Here is a 21,501-nt window from a genome sequence, read left to right as displayed (position 1 = left end):
AACAGGTCCACATCTAGAAATTTTAAATGCATTCCTTTAAAGGTTAGATTTTATTTTATTTCATATATTTATTTGACTATTATTTTCTTTTTCAAAAAAAAAATTACTGTAATATGGTATAATCAGGGTGTGATTTGTTTAAAAAACCGGGTATGCTTTTGATAACTTTGTAAAACTGTAAAAACTCACTGTTACATTGAGTGTTCTGAGTGGTTGCCAGGGCGTTGCTATGTGATTCCTAAAGTTTTCCACACCACTTTGAGGATCGTAGAATGCTCTGAGTGGTTGCTAGGGTGTTGCTATGTGACTGAAAGTTATCCACATCACTTTGAGGTTCCTAAAATGTTCTAATTGGTTGCCAGGGTGTTACTATGTTTTGCTGAAGTTTCCCACACTTTCAAAGGTTAGATAAATTTTTTTTTCATATATTTATTTTTAAAAAAGTACTTTAAAGTGAAATTAAAACAGTAATTATTATAAAATGGTACAGTGACATGAATATGTATAATGTCACTGTAGAACATAACCTCTGGAATTTATAAATTAAAAAAAATTACATGCTTTTACAACGGTCCAGTAGAATATTAATTATAAATGTTAAGTAGATGCGTCCATTAAGTGTGTAAGGCAATGTGTGATTATACTGAAATATACTTAACCTTTTTTTTCTAATATTTTACCTCTTGTGATTTTATGTTTGCAGTTTAGGAATGTGAAGTAATTCTCTTTTAAAAGATTTTTTTAATGTAAACTTGTTAAATCCATAAGCATTCTTTAGTGTAAAATATGTTGAAGATTAGCCGATTAAATGATAAGCTTAACGAGGCATTGCTATGTTCTTGCTATGTCAATCTGCTTTTTCCACAAATCACACCCTGGTTTATATAATATATACATAATTCCTCACTGAACAACTTTTTGACGTAGAAGGGTAATCTCACACAATCCGTCAGTCTCTCTCTCTCGTTCACTGTCTGTATGGAAATCTACCGAACCTTTTTAAATCAACATGGTACACTTTTTTTTCGACATGGTACGAAATAGTGAGGTTTTACGAGATTGCGTTTATTGCGACAGCCCTGAGAGGGAGCTGCTGTAAGGTTACTGGAATGTTCTGGGTGGTTGCCAGGGTGTTGCTATGCGGTTGCTATAATGTTGCCAGGGAGTTGCTATGCGATTCCTGGAACGTTTTGGGCGTTGCATCTAGCGCACTGTAATGCGCACTGTAATGTTGTTCTGTAGATATGGCCTGGGTTACATAAAACATGAATTCCTGACCGTAGGTTTGTTAGCAGTTTGAAGGTAATGACGACTCGCACAACATGTACGTTTTGAAACACAGACACGTTTCTGTAGAGTTTACTGGCTTTGGAAAGGTTTTTGCCGTACACAGAGATAAAATAAATAAGTGGAATTCTTTTATAGTAACAACAATGATAGTAGCAGTCAAAGTAATATCACTTAGTCAGCATTAATCTTTATATATATTTATATATTTATATTTAGAAAAAGTTTTGTAATGTTTTTCCTTTAATAAGCTGGTATAAGACTTTGGTTCTTCGTTATATTTCCCAGTAGCAGCATTCCACATTAAAATCCAAACAGGAACGTTGCTCCTCGTGTCATTTCGTGGCGACCGGTCTTGTGCTCTCGTGGGATCGGAGCTGTTCAGGTTGTCACCGTCATGGTCACCACTTGTCTTTGGTCATTTGGTTTGTATTTGGTGCAGCTTTAAGAGAGTTTCCTCGTTATTATCCTTTACATTCCAGTTCTGGTAAATCCTGTCCATCCAGCAATAAGTCATATGATTATATCCCTCACGGTCTTTAATGCAACCTGAAATACGCCATTGCACACACATGCACACACACTTATACAGTATTACATTCATTTATTCATTAGCTTCAAAGGCATAATTCAGCCAAAAATTAATATTCCGTCATCATTTGCTCACCTCTCAATTACAGTTCATAGTGAGTCTGTCAAGTTCAAAAAAATAAATTAAACACTAAAACTATAGTCCACATGACTAGTCTTTAAAGTCATTGTTTGATTCATGCATTGGTTTTACGATGAATGATTGATCCATTCATGTTTGTATCTAGTAATGTTTAATAATTTAATAACGCTCATACCGTTTCTTTGCAACGAAAGTTATTACAACAGTTCATTAGACAGTATGGACAGGAATTTGTGTTTACATAGATTTTTAGTATCATTCCAATACTTTGACTTTACTGATGCACAAAAATATAATATATATATATATATATATATATATATATATATATATATATATATATATATATATATATATATATATATATATTCTAGATTATAATAAAACGCTGAATTTTTATTGCATTTTATTAAGCTACAATAAATAATAATAGTGTAATGGTTTGAGTTTTTTATATGACCTGGAATATAATGCATGTGTATAGTGGGTTTTTTTCCGTTTTTGTTTTTTCTTTCAAGAGCTTGACAGACATATTAACTATGAACCATAGTCCGAAATCTATAGCCAAGCATGCAACTCTATTGCAACGAGAGAAAAAAAACCATATGCATTTGGAGTGACTTGAGGTGAGCAAATGATGGCCGAATGTTCTTTTTTTATTGTCTGAGGTTGTCCTTTAAGGCAGGTCTTATCCCAGGAGCTCCCATATAACAGTAGCCCTTCTGTCTTAGTTTCCAATCAGTGTCCATTTCTTTCTTCGTTCCGCAGGTTCAGGGATTTCTGCTCCTCTCCCTTAGGCGGGATCACGTCCAAGTCTTGTCTTAGGAAAATTGCCACACGATCGGCGTCTATAGGCCAATGTGCTTGTGTTTTGTTTCGTGTCTTCACTGTTGGGCCGCTCGCTGGATGCGCAGGCCGACACTTCCTCCGCCCGTCCTCCGGGCCAGACGCTTGCCTGTGTTTGCTTTGGTTAGTCATCTCCGTGTCTGAAGAAAGCTGTCTGAACCACAGCTCTGGTGTAAATTAGCTAGTATTTATTATTAGGGTTGCAGAGGTCCAACCCAGTGGAATATAAAGTGATGCTATCGCATCGTCTGTTCAAATAAGACAAGACGGTCCTGCTTCGCGTTAGCAGTGTCATTTTCACTTGGACTGTCTTTTGGTTTGTTCCTCGACCTCATGTAAACGTTAGCAGTGGGACATTAGCATGAGCGCGGTCGCGCCGCTCGGACTCTCTTGCTCCTCTTGCTGACGGTGGTGAAGCGGAACGGCGTTAAATCCGGTTGCTCTCCGGGTGGGAAACGCTTCATGAAGTGGACGTCCTGCTGGTTGGGAAGCGTGTGCGGACCACGGCGAGGGCGCCCTCTTTTGGTGAAGCCCACGTACCACCCAGAGTAGCGCGCCGACATTAGCGCTGTGTAGTTGTTTTCCAGGACTTTCTCGATGAAGACGCAGTCTGCGCTACGATTGCTGGCCTTCTGGGGAGACAAAAAAGTCCATATACAAAAATTGAGACAAACGTGTTAGCTTGACCATAAACGTTGCGGATTAAAAGTCAAAGATAGATTTGTGATCGTCTTTGCTCAACCGTTTTAATTCGTAGGCTAACATTACATTTAGATTTAGTCATTTAGCAGACGCCTTTATCCAAAGCGACGTACAAATGAGGTAGGCAATAGAAGCAATTAATGTCAACAAAAGGGCAGTAGTGCATAAGTGCTCTGAGTGGGGTCTTGTCTTACCTAACGCAGACACGAGGCTTTTTTTTTATGACAAGAAAAGGATAGGAAAGAGCAGGAGAAGAAGAAGGTGCTATCGATGTTGGGTCAAGTGTAGACGAAAAAGATGAGTTTTGAGTTTGTTTTTGAAGATTGCTAGTGACTCTGCTGCCCTAGTGGCAACGTGCAGATCGTTCCACCAGCGAGGAACAGACCATTACTTACGGAACGCAACGTATGTAAAACAGGACTTATTGTATTGAGTTAATACGTAGGAAATTGATTTTTCACAGGTTTTTCTCGTAAAGTTTTTCTACATGATTAAATTTAATTTCACTGTTTGTTTGTTTTTTTTTTTGTTTTTGTTTTTTTACCTGATAAAATATTTTAGTTCTTGCCATGGCTAGAAAATATATTTTGGTTATTAAATAAAACTTACACTTGGTAAGGTAACACAATAATTAAAAACAAGCTGCGTTATTCCATTTGAAAGCATATTTTAGAAGCAGCGACATACTAGTATCTTTTTTGCTTCTTCTGTATTGACAAATTTTCTCATTTTGAAACATCTGAGCACTAACATATTAAAATAACTGTAATTTTATTTAATTCCACAAATTGTTGTTGTTTGTTTGTTTTTATTTATAATATATTATAATATAATATAATATATATTTATAATTTATCTATTTATGTAAAATTAATTTAATTTAATTCCTAAATGTAAAATAATAATTCCTTTTGTAACTAAAAAAAAGCAATTACTCTGCTATTTCTACCTCATTAAATATTACTAGATACATAACTAAAAAAATATATATTGATTTTTAAATGGAAAAAAAAATGACTGAGCTATTTTAAGTCATGTTTTAATAAAATTTTGCAGACGTATTCTAGCAGACGATTTTAGCAGATGTATTCTATTTTTTTTAATAGTCCACTTCAAAATAAAAAAATCTGCATTGTTTACCCTCATGTTATTATTCTGTAGAACAGAGATGATATTCTGAAAAACGTGATCAAATATCTTCTATAGTATTTTTGTCCATGTGGAACTCACTGAAACACGAAAGCATTAGTTTACCAACATTCTTCGAAATATCTTTTGTGCTCCACAGAAGAAAGACGAGCGCTATTTCTAAAACGTAACAAGTTCTGAATTCATACCCTGCCTCAAATTTGTTTCAACAGGAGAGAAAGAAAGTGAAAGAAATCGGCGGTGATGTTCACCTTGCCTACGAGCTTCCCTCTGCGGTTCATACACAGGTAATAATTGGTTTCCTTCCCTCGGATTCGCACCTGGCTGCCGAAGGTGTCTGCCTCCACTACGAGCTGGGCTTGTAAAGAGACAGGCAGAGAGACAGACAGACGTTACTAAAATATCACCGCAAGCAATGACGCAAAACAAAAAAAAAATTATAATTTGATGCAAAAGATCCGTATGAGCGGTTAATAACCGTTCCGAAAAAAACAGGCCTGAAGATTTCAAACCAAGTCGAGCTTAATATAAATGACATGCAAATGGATTCTTAATCAGGGCCTGGCATTATGGGCGTGGCTTAATTTTGAAATAATCGTGCATTTTGGCAATGGTGGATCAATACGCATAGAAATGCATATGTAGAAATAATATGAGAAGCATAGCAGTATGCTATTCTGATCAGCTTCTCTGTCACTGCATTATAAAAGCCTCCAGCTACAGTTCACTGTCAGCTTCCAGTGAGGTCATTCAGCCCGTGTGTGTGTGTGTGTGTGTGTGTGTGTGTGTGTGTGTGTGTGTGTTTCAGGATATGGCAGTTGAAGCTCTGAAATGGCTCCTGCGTGACCTTTATGAGCGCAGGGGTCACCAGAGATCAATAACCTCTTTGTCTTCCTCCAATCTCTGCTCATCCAGACATCCCTCTCTCGCTGTGTAAATACATTCATCCTCACCCCCTTCCCATCTCCCCGTCTTTCTCTTCCCTTTATTTCCTGATGAGGAGAGTCGATCACAAAACCTCAAGCTCTCTGGGAGCATTCGGAATAATATTTTCACAAAAAGGAATGAAAGAATTATAAGGGCGAATCTCACAAAAAAACGTCAAGATCCTGTCCAGGTCATATATTCTTACAGGAAAGGAGTAAGAAATTATGTTTTACGTAATTAAAACAAATCCCATTTTAAAAGCATTAAGATTTTCTGAATTCTAACATTATTCGCGCGATAACTCATTATATTTTCAAGACGTTCTCATTTAGCTGACATTTATTATATTTTTACGTCAACTTTTAGTTATTTGTGTATTTTAATTCATATCTTGGCTATTTTAGTGAAGTCAAATAATGAATGTTGCTTTGGAAATGATCTAAATAGGTTTATTTATTTTACTTCAGTTATTGAATATTGTATTGTTTTCCTTTTAGTTTTCATTAACTATAACAACCTGCTACAAGAATAAGGATTTAGGAGGAAAAACATGCATCATTTTAATGTAATGCATAATAAATGATAATTACATTCATTCTGTGCATTTCGGATGCTTTCGTGACATCCACCCATGAATAAAACAGGGCCATTGTTAGATCTGAGTGCAGAGATCCTCTTTCAACTTTCACGTCCATTGATTGTGTTCTTCTGAAAGCCATCCAAGGAGGAGAGGGGGATGGATGGATGAATGAAGGGGGAGTAGACAGAAGTAAATGAAGATACCGACTGACTAACAGAGGTTTTCCTGTCACCAGCACTGATTTCTAGATTGTGCAATGTGTGATTGTTTGGTAGATACTGGAACTGACACCAGTGGGAATCGGTGTAATGGGTACAATCTGAGTTCATAGGTTTATATTACTGTAATGACTGTCAACAAAAACCTAAAAGGAAGCTGAATTTATTGGCTTCTTTTTCTCTCTGTCTGTGAATCACTGCATCAGCAGTAGCTGAGTCTTTTCCTGTTTCCTGTGTGTGTGTGTTTGTGGGTGGTCTTTCTCGTGTGTGTGTGTGTATGTTGTTACCATATTTGTCTCCGTCCTCTCCGCGGGCGCTGATTTTGCGTCCGAGCACCTGGACGTGTTTCCCGCTGGTGCGGCTGTAAAGCTGGTACACGCGATGATGTCGCCGGCTCATGGCGTCTCGTGCACGAGTCTGGTTCTCCACGTGCACGCTGAAATTCACCCCGTCCACTCCAAACACCTGCAGGCAACAGACCACACACATCCACTCTTTATTTCCCTTTATATTCTGACATTTTTCTCAAGTGAACTCATTGTGAAAACAATACTGAACTCATCACTACCAAAAAAAGCACTACGGTATGAGCCTAGGCTTTTCGAGTTTATGTTAATATGACGTTTCGCATGATTTTTTTTTAAGATGGTTTAATGTCATTTGAATGTAATTAGATCCTGCTTTAAATATTTGAACCAATAACATGAACTAATGCTTATGAGTTACGAACTACAAACTTGTAATCTTTCCGCATTCATTGAGTCAGACTGTTTATAAAGACAAAGACAAACGTGTTTGAAATAACGTGCTCTGATTGAATCATGCACAAATTGACCATTTTTCCAGGTTAACTCACCTGTAGAGGATTGCACATAACCAGCATCATCTGGATATACCTGAGGAGCCAGAGACAGAGAGAGCAGTCAAGGTCAGGTGAGTGTTACCATGGTAACGTAAACAGATCCACCCAGCATCCCAAAGCTCTGCTGACTGATGGGTTAAAATGTGCATCTTAAGAGCTTGACTCATCGTCCAGTCTGAGTAGCATAGATTATGTAAAAGGATCAAGCGCATACAAAACAATCTATTATTAAAAAAAGGACAGCTGTAGGGCGGGACTTGAGCTGTGCATCGTTTGTCGATTGGCTGTTAAGAAGTGCGCGTGACGCTGGGGTTTAGATGGAGTAAAGGATTGGAGAAGTCCTGCATGTGTCACCATTTTCACCAGAATATCCAGTTATGAACAAACAGTAGTGTTAATAAAATGTTCGTTCCGTCTTTCAGGTTTTCTGGTCATTAATAACATTATCAACAGTAGCACAAAGAAGCTATGTGTACAATTGGTGCTACTTAGTACTTTTTTCTGAATGTTCAGAGAACGTTTAAAAGTAATGCCTCCATATTATTCGCGAAATGAAAATAGCACATTCCCTTAAAGGGATAGTTCACTCAAAAATAAAAACCCTGGCATTAATTACTCACCATCATTTAGACCTGTAAGGTTTCGGCAGAACACCAATTAAGATATTTTTGATGAAATTCAAAACCTTTCTGTATAAACAGCAACGCAACTACCATGTTCTAAGCCACTGATGTCACATTTTTACAATGTCTTAAATATGTCAGTTTTGTTACTGTTTATGGTCCAAAAGCTCTCAAATTTCATCAAAAATACCTTATTTTGTGCTCTGAAGACATAGGTTTGGAACGACATGAGCATGACTAATACATTTTTTTAACTATCCCTTTAATGTTTTCTTAACATTTAGAAAAACGTTTTCACAACGTTAACAAAATATTCTTAGTATATATATATATATATATATATATATATATATATATATATATATATATATATATATATATATATATATATATATATAGTCAACTGGGTTTTGATTAAACAAGGTTAAAACAATATTCAAAAAATGATACTTTGATAAATGATACAGATCACAATCTCACGTCTATTTAGAAAGTAGATGAAGTGAATTTTAATTTTAATGATAATTCTAAACTACTTTCCCTCCTTGGTTTAATCGCCACATGTTGTTGGAAAAGGGAAAAACCTGACATTTGAAGCATAATTCACATTTTCATGGAAACTTGGAAGGCCGTGGGTGTGAGTAAGATTTTAAGCGTATAAGAGCGAGTGGATGAGGGCAGCTCTGCAGCTGAAGGGCCCACGCTAAACTTCTCCATCACCACAGGCCCCGTTCTGGCAGGGGACCGCCACTTTGAAATCGAACAGGCCCGCAGGACGGATCAGTGCGTCTGCTCAACATAAGTCAGTGTGAAAAGTCCGATGTTATGACAGCCAGCGAGGAGACCACAGGCCCCTACGGGACTAACGCCTGCTGCGGACTCAACGTCAGAAACCAGCGGAGGAACAGATTTCACTTCTGCTCGGGGACGCTTGACGATGACGTGTGCAGTTTCTCTGATGTAAAAACACTTTCTCATGTCCCAGCTTAATATGCGGAGACAACTAAAAGTAAACCATTTGTCGGCTGATTCGACACCGTGAGACGGACTAGTTTGAGCTTCCCGACACGGCATCGTCGGAGCATTATTTAAACTAAATTGGAACAGCATTGAACTAAATTGAGCTGAATAATCACACTATTGTCTCGCAGTGCAGTTCATTCCTATGAGAAACAGAACTAGACAGAAATGATTCAATGTTCACACTACTAAGAGTGTGGAGCTATAGCTGAGATTATCTTGGATGAACTTGGTTCATATTGAGTTTCTACTGAGTTTTTAGCTTCAGAGTTGGGACGTCAAAGAAACATCTCCACTAAGGATTTCCCATGAAGTTATTAACCTTAAGAAGCTACTATGTCATATTTTTATTTAAAAAAATGTAATGGCTATAAATGACCGACATGATCAAAACCTTCCTGTTGGACACAATCTACTACATACTTTGTCTTCCAATTCATAGTTGATTCTTTTCATTAAATAAATGTCCACCACCAGCTAGTGCTTCATGTCCCTTTTTTGCTTTTGAAGTAAACATAACTTTGATATTGTTAGTAATATTAAAGATGAATGCTTACTGGCTTGTAGATCCATTTTTTTAGAAAAATCAAAGTGCATGATCATCAGGCATTTGAAGAAATTTTACTCTATCGATAATCATTGTTTTGCATTGCATTTGTTTTGATCATCAAACTAAGCATTTATACATCAACGCAAGATAGATAGAAAGATGGTTTTGTGGGCTGTGGTCAGGGTGTTGCTAATGCGTTTGGAATGGTTTTTAAATTTATGTGGTTTAAGTTTTCTTTGTGAACTTTGAGTCTCCAACTATGGCTTAAATGAAGTCTGTGGGATTATCATCCACTATCCGAAACCTTGAGTTTGTTGAATGTAAAGGAATAAGCATTGAACAAAAGTTTAATTTTCACCATCCAAATTTATTTTAAAGTACTAGATATCTAAAAAAAAAAAAATTTTTTTACCTTCATATGTGAGCCCTGGACCACAAAACCAATCATAAATATTATTATAATATTATTATTATTGAAATGAATAATTTAGCTTTCATTAATGTTTTTAGGATAGTATTTGTATAATATTTAATACATAATAATAATTTTTGGTAATTGTTTTTTAGAAATAATAAGTTTTGGTATATTTAAGGTAGCAAATGTACAAAATATAACTGTAAACTCTAAAAGACTTTCAAAACACATTTTATTCGCACAGAACATAAATGTTTAAACAGAAACGGTACACTTTTATCCACTAAATGAGCTCATTTCATATTTGACGCCTGCTACAGGTTTCGGAAAAAGTAACAATTTTGAAAATATTAATCTGGGAGAGGATCTAGCAACTAATTGAGTTAACATCAGGCCTGTAACATGATTAGCTATAAAAGGGATGTCTTGGAGAGTCTCTCAGAAGTAAAGATGGGCAGATGCTCTTAAATCTGGAATATGTTCCTCAACGTCAACTTGGAAAGGCTTTGCAGATCTCATCATCTACAGTGCATAACATCATCAAAAGATTCAGAGAAACAGGTGTATAAGGCACAAGGCTGAGGACCTTTGTTTTAATCCACGACACTGCTTCACTCATCACATGATTCTGTCATTGATGTTACTAAATGGGCCCAGGAATACTTCCAGAAACCACTAACGGTAAACACAGTCCACCGTGCCGTCTGCAGATGCCAACTAAAGCTCTATCATGCAAAAAGAAAGCCATATGTGAAGATGGTCTAGAAGTAGGGTTGTGTCCTGTGGGACAAGGCTCATTTAAAATGGACTGTACTGTGGTCAGATGAGTCCAAATTTGACATTCTTGTTGGAAATCACAGACACTGTGTGCTGCGAGCTAAAGAGGAGGGAGACCTTCCAGCGTGTTATCAGCTTTCAGTTCAAACTCCAGCATCTCTGATGGTATGGAGGGGCATAAGTGCACACGGTATGGGTATGGTGTAGGTTTCAGAGCAACATGTGATCCCCTCCAGAGGACGTCTGATTCAGGGAAGCCCTTGTGTATTTCAGCAGGACAATGCAAAACCACATGCTGCAGCTATTACAAAAGCTATAGAACCTATAGAAAACATTTGGTGCGTCATTAATCTAAAAATATGTCAGACGAACTCCAAAACTCTTCAGCTGCTGGAAACCTATATTAGGCAAGAATAGAACCAAATTTCAACATCAAAACTCCAGAAACTCATAACTTCAATGCCCAGATGTCTTCAAACTGTTTCGAAAATAAGAGGAGATGCTCCCCGTCCCAACTATTTTGAGACCTGTAGCAAACATCAAATTTGAAATGAGCTCATTTCGTGCATGGAATTGTAAATTGCTATTGTCTCCATTGATCTTTATTTAATACCCTATGGAATTTTGGCATAACAGAAATATGGATAATTTTGACCCGCACAATGTATTGTTGATTATTGCTACAAATGCTTCTTTATGGCTGGTTTTGTGGACCATGGTCACATATTTTCTCACTCTCTTGAGGCTAATGCACATCTTTCCCTCCCTCTGTTTTCTGCACTCTTGGCTAGTGTTTGATGAAAGCATTGAATCGGATCTCTCTCTCTCTCTCTCTCTCTCTCTCTCTATCTGGGTGGTGTGGGTGTGGTCAGTGTGATGTCACTCATTGAGAAGGCAAGAGTGGGTGTAAACTGAGCGGAACACATCACTTCCTCCTTATCGTCTCGACAGTGACCCCACGACCTCCTCATGACCAAATGTCTGAGATCATGAGCATGTGGGTGTGTGGACAACTTTTGCCATACTTGTGAGGCCAAAATGCTAGTCAGAAATGTTCTTGCTAAAAGTTGAGTTTTTAACTATGTTATGTAAATGGGCTGCACATGTAAAAGTCAACAGGTTCATATAAGGGTTTGTTTAGTGTATGACAATCCCTGAAAGCATATGCATATGTTATCTGAATTCATATATTTTCATCTGGAACATATTTTTTTTTACATGGCTAAAATGCTAAATTGTCTATTTTTTTAGATAAATATTTAGGTTTAATTACTTTGTAATTAATTTGTTTTATTTATTTATTCTTTCAGTATTTTATTTCCAGTTAGTATTTTAATTATTTTATTTGTTAATTTTAAATATTCTTTTTAAAATACTATTATTTATACAGTATTATTATTATTATTTATATTTTTAGTTTATTTTTATCATTTTCATTTACTTTAATTTTTAGTTTGTAATTTTTCCTTTTTTTTAATCCTCTTCCCAGTTAATAATTTCAGTGATTCAACTTATTTCAGGTAGTTGACAAGGCACTATTTCAAATTTTTGGTTAGTTTATTGAATATTCATATTTTAATTGATACAATTTATTACAATTAAGCAAAAGTGTTTTAGTTATCAAACTTTTGTTTTTTTTTTAAACTAGTAAACTTAGTTTTAATAATTAGTATGCATGACATATACAGTCTCAAAAATAAAGATCTCCTAATGGGTTTTCCAAGTCAACAGAAGAGCTACTTTGGGTACATTTCAGCGATCGCTTCTTAAAAGAAACATTTGTTTCTTACTGTGAAGAACTTTTAATAATGTGAAATCTGAAGAGTCTGCAATGGACATTTGTGTGCATGTTAAAGGTTCTTTATGTTACCATCAGTGCCAATACGGAACCTTTTTAATGAATTAAATCACAAGTAACCAATCACCAATGGCGTGTGTCTAGCACAAGCTCTCTGTTTGTCCACCCAATGGAAAGCCAATGGAGTGGCTTTCGAAAACGTTTAGTTTTCTTGAAAGCGTTTGCGATTCAGGTTGCCGATACACAAATGACAATTCATCTTTTGACATGCCAGTGTGGTATATGCGCTTATTTGGAGACACCCTCAAAGAAAGTCTTATGATTTCAGAAGCAAGGCGGTTCCAGCGAATCGATTGCAGAAATGCCCTTTGACCCCTGATGTAACAGCGAATCGCTGAGCTCATTCTGCGAGATTCCCAGTCAATGAGGTTTCCTCCGGCTGACGTTATGATCGGTGAGAATTGCGGCGGGGTTGTGGCTCTTTTCGACATTAATATTCCGCCGATCGCGATAAGACGGTAGTTTTTGATTTATTCCGGATGATTCAGCTGCGGCCCATCGCTTGTTTACATCCCAAAAATTCACCTCGCAAATGAAATCACCGGCGGGGTCAATGGAGGCGCCGCAAACAGAGGAAAACACGCCAGAGGAGGGAAAAAAAAGACAGGAATGGAGGAGATATGAAAGGAATTGAGAGAGTGTTTCTCATCTTGTCGTTTTTAATCCCTCGCTCTTTCTCTCCCTTCCTCTCTCTTGTTTCCCTGTCTGGAAGTAGAGAATGAACGACTCCCCCACACTGCCTTAGCTATGAAGAGATAGAGAGAGAGAGAGAGAGAGGGAGGAAGCATCTAACCAGCTGACAGCTGCAACCAAACACACACACACTCTCTTCATCATGCCTGTCAACACACACTTAACATACACATGCACTCATAATGCTTCATGTTCAATCATACTGCATCACAAAACCACACAATTAAAAGAATGCTCCGGGTTCAATACTGGACAGCATTATTATAGTTACACATTAATTTTAGTTATTCGAAATAAATCAAAGGTTAATTGGATACACTAATGTAAATGCATTAACAATAATGAAAAATGAATCCAAATAAAAACTATATATATATATATATATATATATATATATATATATATACTATATATAAAAACTATTAAAACTATTTTAAAAAACTATTTTTTTATTTTATATATAAAATAACAAGTCTGTCTAACCAAAACGTTTTAATTCACCATAAAGTAAAATATTTATTTAATAAGATTTATTTTGTAAAATAATATAAATAAAATTTATTTTAAAAATGTATTTATTAATTTGTTTTTCATTTAAACATACGGTTTCAGAATAAAGTGCACATGGACCACTGTTATGGTAATTTAACAATTTAATGAATTGTTTTCTCATTTTTCTTACCTAATTTTACCTCATTTAAGGGTAATTAAATAGCCGAATGTTCATTTTTAGCTGATGCTCTTCTGTGGCTGCATTACTAACCCAAATTAATTAATTAAATGAATACTTACTAACAAATTGTACAACTAGTATAAATGTAACCTGGATAAATAAACTCCCGACATTAAACAACAAACCGCAGGAACACACGCCCTGTAATAGCTGCACAATGTACAAAAACCACACTTCCCATGTTCACCACACACGTGATTTATAGTAATAGTCTGTCTGATGATTGTACACTTGTCTGCATTTTGATAAACTGCCACAAAAGAGCAAGTCCCTTGGAGGAAGATTGTAAGATAAACTCACCAATCTTTAGAGATTTCCATGCGTTAATGACATCTGTTATGATTGACTAACCTTTGAATACTGCTCTAGTGCTCTTCCAGTAAGAAGAACGTTTTGCTATTCTTCCCATTAACATCCGTTTTTTATGCAAATGTTAAAGGACCTTTCGATAAGTGAATATTATAAGTAAATGTTCTTGTACATGAATGTACTCAAACAAGTGAAAAGCATTAAAATAGCGTTTCTGGCGGAAAAAAAAGTTGCATGAATGTTTTCCTTGCTATCATTTTGAGAGCATGAGCAAATGTTCTGTTAACCTTACTGGAGGCACGTTTGCTCATAACTTTGAGAACAACGTTCTGAGAACGTTCTCCGTTATCCTGGTTCATGCTGTCATTCTCTATGGCGGGCTCAGTTGCTGAACGGCGCTGAATGGTTGGCGGGTTTCTTAGAAAATAGGCTTTGATATGTAAATGTCATAACTGTCATAACCGTGATGATTTCTGAACACGTCGTTGTTGCAGTTTCCATTGTGCATACAGGTTTTGCAAGCCAATCGTCGGAGCTGTACGCGCCGTGTGACTGAGACTGGAGCTGCAGGGAAATAACAACTCTGATTGGTTGATACGTCTGACATCACGTACTGTCTGAGCAGGTACATCTTTTGATTAAGCAATTACTTTGCAGCTGTTAAAAAAAGCATGCTCTGTATAACATGAATATGTGTAGTAGTAGTAATGTTACATCATCTGACAAATCCTGTCCCATGGCCTTATGGGATAGCAAAGTCTCCAAGAGATCACTATATAGTGAGGATGTGTGCGATTTTGGAAAGTCTCAAACCCTGAGCTGTGATTAATAGTTTATTTCATTCAATTTATATGATATGACCTTACGGTGTATACGGGATTTATTGCTATAAAAGGTTTTTATATCATTTTCCTGCAGGTCCAGAGTGGTCAGGGGAAAAACGTTTACTACTTTGGATGGTTTTTACAACCAGATGGTATAGTTACAGGGTCATACTAACTAGCAGAACCCCTTGATGCCGAATTATCTGTGAGCAATTCCAACCAATCGGATTCTTGGAGATGATCCGCCGTTCTGTTCTATCATTTCCTGGCGTTCATGCAGCCCATTAAACAAGTCGTGAAACGCAGGTGTCACCACGCTCTCAAAACATTTTCCTCCATTACCAAACTCCTCCACATCGAGAGAAACAAGATGTAGGAAAATGTAAAATGAGCATCTTTCTCCATAACAGATGCGAAGCCCTTTTCTTGACTCACTCTGGCCCAATGCGTTCACAAGCATGTGTGTTTGTCCGTGTTCGCCGTAACACGTTAACAATGTAAACGGAACAGAGACGCTCTGTATATCCTGTTGCTAAATGGCACAGACTTCACCCGTCTGGCCGAAGCGCACCTGCGCTTTGACCCTTTGTAACCGAGTCCCCAAATGGCCACACACTTCGCACCATAACTGAGCAGATGTGCATGTGCTGACCAGGTTCTCATGTGTGTTTATGTGTGTGCACCTGCTCACATAAACACCTGTGCGCGCTTTTTTTTATTCCGTGCATACCCGTTGCGCATTGATCTACGCTCGTCTGCATTTCTGATGTGAACATGTACGAAGCCCTCTTAAACAAATGAGCGATACGGTTTGAAAGAACTATTATCTATGCAAATATATTATAAAATGCATTTAGTTCCTGTCATCTGAATTTTCAGCATCTTTAGTCTTCAGTGTCACATGATTCAGAGATCACTCTAATATGCAGATTTGCTGCTCAAGAACATTTCTTATTAATATCAATGTCAAAAACGCTTGTGCTGCTTTAAATTTTTATGGAAACCGTGATTTCAGGATTGTTTGGTAACTAGGAAGTTCAAAAGAATACAAATCAAACTTTTTCTGCCATCGATGCATCCTCTCTGAATTTCATCTAATAACAAACCATACCGATCCCAAACTTTTGAATGATATTGTAACCAAACATCTACCCAATATTAGACATAAAAAAGTGATCGCGAATAAGGTCTTATTGAGTGTATTTAGCGCTTTAGTGAGCTTTGATGGCGTCTGTGTGTTTACAAACGTCGTAAATGTGACCGATGTGCATTAGCGTTTCTCTGAGCTCATGCGTGCGCGGTGGCTCCGCACACACTGCAGGCACATGCTAACTGCGGATCTGTGCGAGCTGGCCGCGGATCAGCACACGTTGGCTGCGGATCTGTGCACGTACGGTCGGTGTAGCTGCCAAACCCTGGCTGCGCAGGTGAGACTGGCTCTGGGTCCCGTAAGAACTCTCAGCTGTTAAAACAGTAGTGCTTCACTGAGAGAGAGAGAGAGAGAGTGAGGGGGGAAAGAGGGAAAGAAAATGCGAAAAAAAAAAACTACTTCAGCTGCAACCTCGGATTCTCCATATCCCTCCCAAACCGCAACGAGCCTGCGGCCTGCCAGAGAGAGAGAGAGAGAGAGAGAGAGAAAGGTGGGAGGGGGGGAAGAGAGGGAGAAAGAAAGAAAGAAAGAAAGTAGCTGCGAGCTTTACTCTACTGAGCGCTATTGTCGGCGGCCAAAACAAGCAGGGTGATGACATCATCAAACCTGAGACAGAACGATTCCTAAAGGCGTTCGTGTGTAGAGTTGAGCGCAGCGAGGTGGAGTCGTATCCCAAATCACCCCGCACACCCTTCAAGCACAATTTACACCGCCGGCCAACTTTAAACAATATAGCAGCACAGGGAAGGGAAGGGAAACGCAGTCAGGGCTGTAGGTGCCGCGAGTCGGGTCGACGCTCAAGATTAATGTTCTCTGAAAGATCTACAGGAACAGAAAGTCCCGTCTGTGGGCTGCTGCATGTTACATATGTCACGGTAAAAGCCTTGCTCGCTCAAGGTCAGCGTTTCTGTCCTGATATGGGAATTTCTTTCCCTGGGTTTCCACTTCACGCGAAGAATTTCAAACCTGTTTCGCATCTACGCTCGCTGACGTTCTTCTCAGACAGTGAGAGTTTCTCGGTCACCAGGTGCATCAGAAAAATGACCGCTTTGGGTGGCAGCTAAACCTAAGGAAGCTTATTTTCACCACAAAACATAAAGGTTATTGCAACGTTTCACCTCGCAGGTTTGTCTGAAAAAGCTGCCAGCTCTGCAAGATAAGGTCAACGTTATAGAGATACGAACTTGGAATTCTGAGAAGAAATGTCAGAACTGTGAGCTATAAAACTCTACTCGGGACTGAGATTTCACATCTCACAGCTACTTTCTCAGAATTGAGAGACTCAAACTCAACGCCTGCAAGAGAAACTCGCAATTCTGAGAAGTCTTAATTGTGAGATATAAACTCAGAATTGACTCAGAAATGGATGAGGCAGCGAAAAATTAATAAATAATGATAATAATGCTGGGGTTTAGTATTTACATTCCAAACAGAAATGGTTCAGTTGAGTTGATTGATTGGCTTCCGTACATTTCGTCTATCTTTTCGAACATGTGCTTTGTAAATTTCTGTTCTGACTGCATGAGCGCTAAATCAAATCATTTTCAGTTGTCTGCTGCTTATCGCCATGGCCTTGAGCTAGCGGCTGAAGCGCAGGTGCACCGCTGAGAAGAGCTTTGAATGAAATGTATCTGATAAACATCAGCTAATGTATCTTCACCTCATCGCAAACAAACACCCTCTAGCGCACCTGACAGGCTTCGGCACATCTGCGTCTGCTTTCGTCTCGTCTCAGAACCAGACCCTGAACCACCGAAACCACTATTTTGAAGTATTATTAGATAAAGCGAATCGGCCTGTAATGACGCCAGCCTTGAGAACAAGACGGCAAACACGATCTAGTCTCACTTGCACAATTCCTGGCTAATTCTGCACAACCGTCTGAGAATGTTAAAGCTCCGTTTGATGTTTTTCTGTCTCTAAACTGCAGTTTCCTGTCGGAGAAGGTCACAGGCGCTCCGCTCTATCCAGACAGCAGATAAGGTGCCAGCTCCATGCCTTCTAGAACAACCATCCTTGGGCGTTATTATTAGTAATTTGGCGGGACAGGACCAGACAGTCGCTCTGCCCGGGGGAGCGTCGGGATTCTGGGCAGAGTGGATTATCAGAGGCCCTTTGGTCCCATCCGCAGGTTGGGAAAGGAATGATAACCATCTCAAGATGACTGCCATGTGTGCACAACCAAAAAGAATGAAAAACACGGAGAGTGTCAGACACACCTTTGGAGTGACCTGTTTTCATTGGACGGGGCCTTACCTGAGCTGGGTGTGATTGACATCTGTGTCCATGGCAACCCAGAGGGGTGATGTCATGAGATCATTATGTATGCAAGACTTGGAGTTTGTCACGTCAAGTGAAGCGTGTGGCACACAGACTGCTTTTGATTAAGAATTTAAGTATTACAACTTAGGCAACGATTCATTAAGAGTCATTCTGCATGAGCTCATTCACAAATGACTTACAAGACAGCCACCGTGGAGAGAAAGGCCCACATCGCTTCCTCCGCGTCCGTGTGGCTCCGTGCGCGCTTGCGAAACGGCTCTCCGGGTCACAGCTTCACGTCTTTCCGGTTTGTTTAATCCGTTTGAATGCGGGGTCCGCGGATGTTCCCGCTGGCGCCGGTGGACTGCATCTTTTCACCGTCAACGGGCGGCAAGGGGTCAGCGGGGTGTGAGCGCGCCGCCGCCGCCGACACGGATGGTTGCGGTGCGCGGTCGGTAACGGGCGGGAGGCGGGGCGGAGCTGAATCCTCCGGAGTCCGAGGAACAGGTGAAGCGAAGTTCAAACGCGACCCACACCTATGCGCCGTTTCCGCTCGTAAAAACTTTTCGACAGCCAGCGAAAGGTTCGCGCCCAGTGTTTTTCAAGCAGTCCGAGCGTAACTTTTCCTGCTGAGAATGTCTTTGCACAGATTAGGATTAAAACTCCGTGGAGTGCATGCGCACGCATGAGAGTTCGTGTCACTGCTGGTCCGCTACAGGCGAAATGACGCGCCGCGGGAGGCAGAGCACCTGGACGGGGATGGAGCGACGAAGACGCGGCGGCGGCGAGCTGGACTCCGGGTACCGCGGAGCGTGCTCGGTCATGGCTGCTGCGCCGGAGAGACGGCGGCGCGGTCCAGGTCAGATGAAGGGGGGAAAGTGAAAGCAGAAGGAAAGCGGCACACGCTCGCAGCTCCCTGCACCTGATTTCCCGGACTCAATTCTGGAGCTCCAGCGCAACAGCAGCCAAAACACGGGCCGATGACATCACCTCCAAAATGTTTGAAGGGGGAAAGAATGCAATCTGAGCTTTTTATTTATTTTTTAAAATGAAGAAAGTTTGCAGCTCCCCCCAGTACAGCGCAAAAGTCTGCCCGACGAAAGCGCTTCGATCAGTAAGTGAAAACGCGTCTTCTTTTTGCGCATTAAAGCAGGCGATCCGTGCACTGGAAGCAGCGTCCACTTAACCTGCGCCTCCTCCTCTTCCTCAACCGCTTTCATTCACAAATTCACGTAAAACGTTGGATAGAAAACTAACAAAGCTGGAAAGCGTTTGCGCGGCTTGTTTCCTCTCCGCTCGTTTGTCTTCTGAAGCTCCACGGCAGAGCGCAGAAATCACTCCAAGAAAAAAAAAAAAAAAAAAAACAGAACAAGATTTCAGATCAATCCACCCTCCCTCCCCCAGCCCCCCTTCTCTTTCCTTCGCTCCCTCTCCTTTTGCTTTCCCCCCTCACACACACACACACACACACACTTATTGGATCCAAACGAGATTACTCAGCCTCTGTGTGATGCCGCCCGAATACAGCGAAAACACTCGCCAATGTCACCGTGCGCAACAAAGGAGCGCGCGCGCACGCGCCAGCAGTCCCACCGGGACGCATCGCACTCCTGACTCAAGTCCAAGCCGGGTCCGACGCTTTTAAGAGTGTAAAAACTGCCAATGGTTCAAACCCAAATCCCCCCACCTCGCGTAAACCGGGACCAGCACAACATCAGCCAGAGCGCTTTACGGTGCTTCCAGAAGTTTAGTGCTTTTGATGCATTTTGAGTCTTCGTTTCATGACTGTAAAACTCAAGAGGGCAGAGTGAAGAGAGACGGTTCGCTTGAAAGCGAGAGGGAGGTATGAAAGCTCACGGTCCGATCCAAAAGGAACATTTCTCAGCACCGCGACAGAACCGCAGACGGTCAGCCAAGCCAACACTCACCCACCCTCTCCGAACCCCCTCCACTCCTCTCTCTCTCTCTCTCTCTCTCTCTCTCTCTCTCTCTCTCTCTCTCTCTCTCTCTCTCTCTCTCTCTCTCTCTCTCTCTCACACACACACACACACACACACACACACACACACACACTTTTACTTAGCTATCTAAATGAGGACATACCATAGCCATCTGTTGTTTTTATATAGACCTAAATCAACTAACCAAACCCTACCCTTGAAATACGTAAACCAGCATAAGAGGGTTTGCTGGTCTCCCAACCTGACTGTCTGGAAACCCATTCAAATCCAGCAACCATCATGCTTAGACTGTTTTTGCAAGCAGGTACCCAATTAAAACCATATTTAGGACTCGTTTGTCTAATTCAGGATGTCTTCTGTCCGATTAACATTTTTTGAGCTCAAAGTATAACTAAGTATAACCCAAGCATACACTCGAACACAAAACAGTCGTGTGTGTGTGTGTGCGAGCTGGGAGACAGTTATTAATAGTGGGACACGAGGGTCAGCATTTAGTCAGTGATTTGGACTTGCAGGTCATCCCTTTGGTCCCCTCCACCCATTGTAACACACACACTCATCCACTCTCTCCTCTAAATGCATTCATGTTTGCTTCTTGTTCAACCTCTCCCACCTCGTGAAGTATGTGCCATTGGAAAGAAAGTTGTTTTTCAGAGGAAGAGAGAGGAAAGGAGGGACAGAGAGGAGGAAAGAAGAGGCAGATAAGAACCATTATTAATCCACCTGACATTTAGAGACCGTTTCCCTCCGGTCTTCCCAACGTCCGTCACCTCCAACATCCAGTTTCCTCTGGTGTTTTGTACCGTGCTTCCACTAGAGGGTGTTTGTAGGATCTCTGCACTCATTCACCCATCAAGTGCAACACCTAAGTGGCTTTCTCAGTAGCATACCATACTTATTTCTGCATTAAATAAAATTAGCATGCACGATATGCATACTACGGATACTATGTAAATGTGACGTAATGTGCAGTATGCAAAGTAGCACTTTTACACAGATTTAGATTAAAACTGATTCAGTTATACAATCAAATATTTATTAGTATTACATTCAAATATAACCGTGTATCAAAATATCATAAT

At 39.8% G+C, this 21,501-nt stretch overlaps 1 protein-coding gene across 2 annotated transcripts; it reads right to left on the bottom strand.

The window, feature by feature from the left end:
- Positions 1-2,364: 2,364 nt before the first annotated feature.
- fgf18a (fibroblast growth factor 18a) lies at positions 2,365-19,802 on the bottom strand. Of its 2 annotated transcripts, none has more exons than XM_043258099.1 (5): positions 18,659-19,802; positions 7,239-7,278; positions 6,670-6,847; positions 4,909-5,015; positions 2,365-3,435 (listed from the first exon to the last, which is right to left on the bottom strand). In XM_043258099.1, the coding sequence occupies exons 1-5, from the start codon at positions 18,688-18,690 to the stop codon at positions 3,163-3,165; spliced, it is 630 nt and encodes a 209-aa protein (XP_043114034.1). In that variant the 5' UTR covers positions 18,691-19,802; the 3' UTR covers positions 2,365-3,162. The 2 variants fall into 2 exon arrangements, with proteins under 2 accessions (XP_043114034.1, XP_043114033.1); XM_043258098.1 differs by having other exon boundaries at positions 2,365-3,438; positions 18,659-19,785.
- Between the last annotated feature and the right edge of the window lie 1,699 nt (positions 19,803-21,501).

The sequence above is a fragment of the Puntigrus tetrazona genome, chromosome 14, assembly GCF_018831695.1.
Source record: "Puntigrus tetrazona isolate hp1 chromosome 14, ASM1883169v1, whole genome shotgun sequence".
Classification (NCBI taxonomy): domain Eukaryota; kingdom Metazoa; phylum Chordata; class Actinopteri; order Cypriniformes; family Cyprinidae; genus Puntigrus; species Puntigrus tetrazona.
Note: the sequence above shows the minus strand (reverse complement) of the source record. Positions and strands in the feature narration are given on the sequence as shown.